Below are 7,661 nucleotides of genomic sequence, written 5' to 3' on the forward strand. Positions count from 1 at the left end.
TTACCCAGAAATTCATCCCTGCCTGTGGCAGGGGGTCAGGCTAGATGATCTGTTCAGGTCCCTCCTGACCCTAGCTACTATGAAACTATGAGTTCGTGACCATTTGACTTTGTCATACCTTGGGGCGCTCGGGTGAACAGATGTTCCCCCAGATCCTGATGCACACCCCTTATGTACTTATAGGCAGCCACCAGGTCCCCCCTGAGCCTGCGCTTTTCCAGGCTGAAGAATCCCACGGCCCTCAGCCTCTCATCACACGGCCTGTTCTCCTGCCCTCTGATCATGCGCGTGGCTCTCCTCTGGAATCTCTCAAGCTTCTCCACATCCTTCTTGAATTGTGGAGCTCAGAATTGGATGCAGTACTCCAGCTGCAGCCTCACCAAGGCCAAGTACAGTGGGAGGATGACATCTTGGGATTTGCTTGAGTAGCATCTATGGATGCAAGCCAGTTTTGCTGGCTTTACCAGCTGCAACATCACATTGGTGGCTCATGTTCATCTTGTGGTTAGGTGTTACAGTGTAACAGTTCCTGTGCCCTCCCAAGCAGCAGCTCCCCCTTTTTTTTGTCCTAAATTGGGGATGTCAAATTCACCTGGTCCTCGGCCATGCCAGATCCTGACTACAGGGCTCCTTGCAGGCTGGTCTAGATTTGGGGTGGGGGGTGCAATTATTTTGGGTGGAGGGCCACTTAACCTCCCCCCCACAAAAAAACAAACCCCAAATCATATACACACAAAAATAAAAAATCTACTATAACTTATTTTAATTTTATTTAAAAATATTTTTGTACTAATTTATGTGTTTGTAAAGTGTATCTAGAGGTGATTGCATAATAGCTCCAAATACAGTCCTACTGTATATTGTATGTGGACAGTAAGAGGGGTATGCGGGGGGTGGGTATGGATGGGTGCGGGGTATGTGGTTGGAGTGGGGACTGTGGGAGGGTGTAGAGTTATTGTGGATGGGGTGGGAGAGAGAAAGAGAGAGAAACAGGGCCAGGCCACCAGCTCCACTGCAGGCTGCTCTTGCGAACTGTGTGTGAGCCTCGCATGATGCAGCCAGGCTGACCCCGCACCCAGGCTCCACGTTCCTGCCAACCCACCCTGGGTCCCTGCTGGGCCCAGGGCACCAGCACAGGCTCTGTGCTCCCACCCGTCGCTACCACTCTCCCATGGTTTCCTTGCTTTCCCTCCTGCATAGCTGCCCACCACTGCTGCCGCTGCTTCCCATCCAGCACCACCACTGCTCAACATGCTACCACCTCTTCCTGCGGCCTCCCTACTGCTCTCCATCATGTTCTACGGCTCCTCCTTTGCTCCCTGTGCCACCACCACTCCCCGCAGCCCCCCCGCCGTCAACACTTCCTGCCGCCACCACTTCCCTCTCCCTGGTCTGAGACTAATATTTAATGCAGAGACAACATATTATCTTAAATTCCTGATAAAAGCAAGCTAGAAATGTCAAAAGCCTTTAACAAAATACAGTGAAGATGAAATAAAATGCTTTTATAAATAGCATTTTATTACAATCAAAATATCTTATTGTCCCTTTTGATGGACTACATTAGTGAAGCACACACACTTCATGGCTAAAATGCCATCCTTCATCAAAGTAAGTATTTTAAAAAGGTGAACAGGGAATATTTCTCCCTGGGAATTGTAAACAGCTAATTAGTTGGAATATATTATTTAGAAGCCTGCATTTAACCCTTTCCCCCCGCAAAAAACAAAACCAAAAAACCTCTTACCAGTGATTAACAGTCATGTATGATATGAAGTAAAAGGGAAAAGAGGGAATTATTCATTATTAAAGTTCTTTTCCTTGAAGACAACATACTAGGAATGCTGGTACTTCCTCTCATAGGATTCAGACTGCAAAAAGATCTCTTTAACAAATAGCCCTTACTCTTAGAGAATGACACATCCAGAGTCTGCCAAAACACAAACTGCACCACTGAAAAACTCTCCAACTTAAGTTCAGATAAAACCAAAGTGGTATGAAATTCTTGATATGCTAAGATTGGAGCTCTGGCTCTTAAGATTTCCCCTTCCTTGCTATAGCCATTGAGCAAACACCTACAGCACTGAAAAGAATGAAGCTACTCATGTTTCAGAGGCTTGCAAATGTCAATGACCACCCAAAACTTGTCACAGAGTCATAGAAATCATAGATAATTAGGGTTGGAAGGGACCCCAGGAACTCTAGTCCAACCCCCTGCTCAAAGCAGGATATTCCCCAACTAGATCATTCCAGCCAGGGCTTTGTTGAGCCAGACCTTACAAACCTGCTAAGATGTCCTTTTCATTTTGACATATTTTATCACCTCCCTCCAATAAATTCAAGAGTCCATAAGAAATTGCAGGCAGGCAGAGCACTGACATCGCTTTTCTGAAGTCATCCTTCAGGCCGTATTTTCGCAATTGGTCTAACAGGGAGGCATTAGTTTGTATATAACTTACCTGAGCAAACTTGTGTATCTGTTCCACCACTGCAGCAAACAGAGCATGGACACTTTCATCAATTAGACTCTGCATGTAATGTACAGCCTCTTCATCAGATAGGTCCAAACGGAATTTGTCCTGCACCTAGGAAGAAGAGATGAGAAAGATTATATACTCTTCCAAAGAAAGGTAACTCCAAACAATGAGCACGCTGTAACAGAAAGCAAATTATTTCCACTACTTTACCCAAAAATGCAGAAGACTGAAAGGGTCATGGAATTTACTGTGGACCAAATTATTAACTGAGAAAAAATGAACTCATGGGCGTCATGCTGATTTACATCAGCTAGAAATACAGCTCTGTAACAATGACATTCAATTTCACTCAGTTTATTTATAAAGTAGGAAAATCCATACCCTGATAAGTAGAAAACTCTTGCTGGAGAGAACACAACTGAACTGCATAAATACAACTGAACTGTGCACAGGAATCTGTGTAAAGAAGTCAAGTCTCTCCTGTGTTCCTTAAACATTTCCTTAGGAAGGCATTTGATTGGCTATTACTCGTTACTGATATTCTTTCTCCATTTTAAATGTCTGAGCTGTAATATCAAAAGAAAATCAATTTCTCCCAACAGGTGAAATCAAACAAAAATTATCCTTGAAAATCTGATTTCAGTTAAGTGATCAGAGTAAACAGATTTAAATTAGAATGTATTAACATTCGTTTTGCATTTCCATTTTTTTGGTGTTTTTCTTTAAAAAGGTCAATATTAAAACACTGACATTAAACCATGCTGATTTTCAATTTCAAAAAAAGACTTTACATCAAATTTGGCACTTTTTGCTAAGATACAGCAGGAAGGAATTTGTTTAAATCAAAGAGGTGTAGGAATACCCAATTACCTGTGGGGACACATTTCTCACAAGAAAACCACTCTCCTTCCAATCTCTCAGTTCTAATCCTCAAAGGAAACTCACAAAAACACTTCCCAGAGACAAGCCTACGAACTTCACTTCATCAACCTCCTGGATACTAAAAATCATGGACTAAATATAGACATTGGATTTATGATACATTATAACCTGCCTGACATATTATAACTTGCCTGCCATCTGACTCCCCAGGTACCTCTCCACTATTCACCCCCCTTCTCTCTCCGCCCACACCCAGCCTGTCTCTCACCCATTCCCCCCCCCCCCCCCCAGCCTGTCTCTCACCCATTGCTGCTGTGGCTGCTGGGTCCTGCTGCCAGCTCCCCTTGGGTCCTACTGGGTCTTTGACAGGCAGCCAGGGGCAGATAAATATTAATTTTCTAAATATATTTAGGGGCCCTGAGGACTAGCTAGAATGGCCTGGCAGGCCAGATCTGGCCCGTAGGCCATATTTTGCCCGCCCCTTCTATATATACACACAAAGAAACAAACACAATATTATATACATATACACGAATACAATATGTTTTCATAGTATTCTGGAGGATCATAATAACTGCTGAAAGTCTGTAAGGTTCCCTTCACCTAAAATTAAATTAAGAATAAACTGGGTTTTTGAAATTGTAAAGAAATTAAGGATGAGTATAAGTGCGATCCCACCAGGCCTGTCAAAATTGGTCTCTGTGCAGTAGACAAGAATTTGATTAACTCTGACTGCATCCGTCATCTGCGAACAGTTGGTGGGAGACACTTCTACCCTCACATCGTTTGTTCTTCTGACAGCAGCACGTTTTAAAACGCTGTATCCAAATTGTTTGTATGGTACTTACAAATTACACACAAACTACTTGCAGAAATCACTATAATTAAGGACAAAGAAACAACGAGCCAAGCTTGCTTTGTTCTAGCCACAGGCAAAGGCTTGGCCCATGCACATTGCATAAAGGTGAAATCAATAGCTCCTCGTGAATTCTGAGTAACTCCACAGGAACTGTTCAGCACTTGGCCAGATGGCAATTTCTCACTTGCACTTTTGCTGCACAGATAGGTCTCTTCTATAATCAAGCCTCTGTTTAATTGAACTGGCAGCAACTCAGCTACACCAAACTGGATCTTGCCTTTCAATGACAGTTTTGGACGAGGAACCTGAAGAACTTTACAGGTAAATGGTCAGGGAACGCAGATTATTAAAGGAACAATGTTACAACTGGGTAAAGTAAGCTCCAGAAAATATTAAGACCAATGTACTGAAAGGGGGTGTCCAATGTTAGGCATCTACAAAAATGGCCCAGTTTTCTAAAGTGCTACCCATCCAGTAGCTCCCTTTAATTTCAATAGGGACTTTGTTGTCCAATACCTTAGGAAAATGAGGCCACTTGTATATAGCACCTAACTGTGGACACTGAGGTTTGCAAATACTGGGTCAAGTTAGTTATCTCATACTACAAAAGGAGTCAGGGTGACCTGAATAGACCAAAGTTTAATTACCCCAATTTTTTTCTAACCACAACCAACCTAAAACTTAATATTCCTAGTAGTGTCACAGGGGCAAGCAGGATCTCTAACAATCTGTTAACAAAAGTCTAGTGAGTGTTTTGGAGAGACTGAATCTCAGCCACGTTTGGTAGTACATATTGTACCTCTTCATTTTCTGCTTCAAGATAAAAATCAGGCACAAATATGAACCCTTGTGGGAACCACTGAGATAATCTAGACTGCTTTTCTGCATTATTAAGCCCATAACTTTTGGTTGACTACAAGAATATTTTTTACAAACTTAGCATGTGAAGACTGTAAAGGACAGGGAATCAGCTGCATCCCGGGTTAAGGAGCTCCCATGATAAATGACTTTATTTTAAATCCATGTTTTATTTCTAGCTGAAATTTGTCCAGTTTTACTTTAAAACCACTTGAACTCACTATGCTGTTTTCTTGTACATTAGGAAATAAATTTCTATCAGAAATACTTCCCACATACTTGTTGACTGATCAAGTCACGTCTTAACTTTCTCTTAGATGAATCAAGACTGAGCTGTTTAAATCTTAGTTGATATTTTCTTGACTTCACGTTTTGAACATGTCTACATTCAAAACACTGGCATAAGAATCTGACACAGTATTTCAATATTGGCCACTAATGAATGCATTATAAAACTAATAGTACCTACTATTTCCACTATGCATTGTGTCCTCATTCATCTTTATAGGGACAACAACCTGTTAGGACTTGTTCAGTTATCCACTACTGCTCCCATGACTGTCTCAGTCACTGCATTCAAGGATATTGTCTCCCAATGTTTAAGTGTGATGTGAGTTTTACTCTTGCATTATACCATTCTACCTCTTTCCAAATACATACTAATTGAAGTGCACCAGTAACTGAGTTGTAGGCATAAGCTGAGGCTGACTGGAAAGAAAGAAGATGCCTTAGAAATATGAAAGATAAGCCAAAAGGTAAAACTAAAGGGGAGGTGGGGAAAAGGAAGAAGTGTTTAATTTCCTCAAAAAAGGAAAGTAGCAAACAGATGAGCAAAAAAAACCCCCCAAAAACCCCCAAAAATGTTTTCAGCCAAATGCTATAGATCTTTCACTGAGCATCTTATTATTTATGAAAGCAGAATGAGACCAAGATTACCCCCAGGCACATATATGTTCTTGACAAACCATCAGGAGCAAAATGACCACAATAACAAATGGTAAAAGATGACCAAATAGCCACTGGTCTGTAATATAGCAGCAGCTATAGGATTGGTCACTTACTCGTTCTTTACTTGCCTAATTCTTTTCTTAATTATAATCCAATTGGATTTGTTATATGAAATAGCTTCAACGTTCACTAAATATTAGGCAGGCACTTTAAACTTGAGTGAAAACCCAATGACTTCAGATGGGATCACTCGCATGTTTAAAACTGAACATATGTGCTTAAGTACCTTTCTGAATCAGGGCACAGATTTTCATAGTGATTTTCCTACTCATATTAAAAGGAGGGTGTTACAGTGACATTTCAGTAAAAATGTTTAACTGCCGTTAGGGGGAGGGAGTGTTGGACTCTCTAGAACACTAAACCTTGCATGCCATTTTTGCCATTAAGCACTTACTTTACCCATATTTTAATCTGTTCATGGCATAATGTCCTCTCTGAGTTCTAATGGTACTGATCTTAATACGCTGTATCAGCCAAATACTAGTAATGACTATTAAAATATTTACTGCCTACCTAGAGAACAGACTGGCACATATTTTTTTTTTCCAAATACATCAATTCTGCTGCAGTTGGAGATTAAAAATTAGACTGCCATTAACAGTGGGATCAAATGCTGCTGAGCATTGGATCCTTGCAAGAAAGGTTTTCAGCACTGGTATTAAAAATGACTGCTGCAACGCAGCTGAGAAAGGACGTGGCAAGATGACAAATTATTTCTTGAGTTACAGCAGTAGCAGCAAGATTAATGAACATTGACTTATGGCTCTTCTAACAAAACCAATAGTAATGTGTTACTGCAAATCTCTCTGTTGCAAAGTAATGCATATTTCTTGAAAATCCATGGTTCTTCAAAAGACAGGTGTTACTGGGAGAAGATTTGCACTACGTAAAAATAAAGTTAATTTTGGGTCGAGTTTCTATGATTTATAAAATCCTGTCCAAGATGCATCTAAAGTTATCTTCTGAAAAAATATCAACAAGTTAACCTCAGACAATTTTCATACAGACTGTGTTTTGGCAATTCAATTAAACAAGATTGTGTTGACTGGCTGGCACTCACCAACATAAAAATACACACACACACGCGCGCGCGCGCACGCGCATATATACACACGTGTGTGTGTGTGTGGGGGGGGGGGGGAATGTGGGGAGAGCATGGTTGAATTTTTCCTTATTTTCCACAGAGGAGAGTTTTAAAATTAATTTATTCTACTTAATTATATTAAATATACATCCCATTAAAATCTTGACTATTGCAGCTTTTATGTTTTAAAATGAGATGCTTGGATAAAGATGAAAAGGATTAATTAAAAAAAAATGATGAGATTCCCTCTTAAGGCTTCAAGTTAGCAGCTTCCGACTATTCAATTATATTGTGCCTTCAGTAATCTACTGTATTTACTTGCATATCACACACCTCTCCCTCCCCCCACCCCACCCCCCCACCCCAAATTGGGATGCGCCTCTCAAGTGAGGAAGCTGATTTTCCTGTGTGGAATAAAAGCAAGGGGAAGTTGTAAAATACTTTCTGTTTCTTTTCCTTCTCTCCCGCAGAGTGGCTGGGTTGAAGCAAAAAG

General features: G+C 40.9%; 1 protein-coding gene across 2 annotated transcripts in view; it reads right to left on the bottom strand.

The window, feature by feature from the left end:
- The window catches only part of PIK3C3 (phosphatidylinositol 3-kinase catalytic subunit type 3), a 134,562-nt gene that overhangs the window by 8,154 nt on the left and 118,747 nt on the right, over positions 1 to 7,661 (bottom strand). For both annotated transcript variants that reach the window (XM_006022486.3, XM_025202841.1), the window contains one exon: positions 2,460 to 2,585. In XM_006022486.3, the coding sequence (XP_006022548.1) occupies positions 2,460 to 2,585 (126 nt within the window). The remainder of the gene's footprint in view (positions 1 to 2,459; positions 2,586 to 7,661) is intronic.

Source organism: Alligator sinensis, unplaced genomic scaffold (assembly GCF_000455745.1).
Source record: "Alligator sinensis unplaced genomic scaffold, ASM45574v1 scaffold1018_1, whole genome shotgun sequence".
NCBI lineage: Eukaryota > Metazoa > Chordata > Crocodylia > Alligatoridae > Alligator > Alligator sinensis.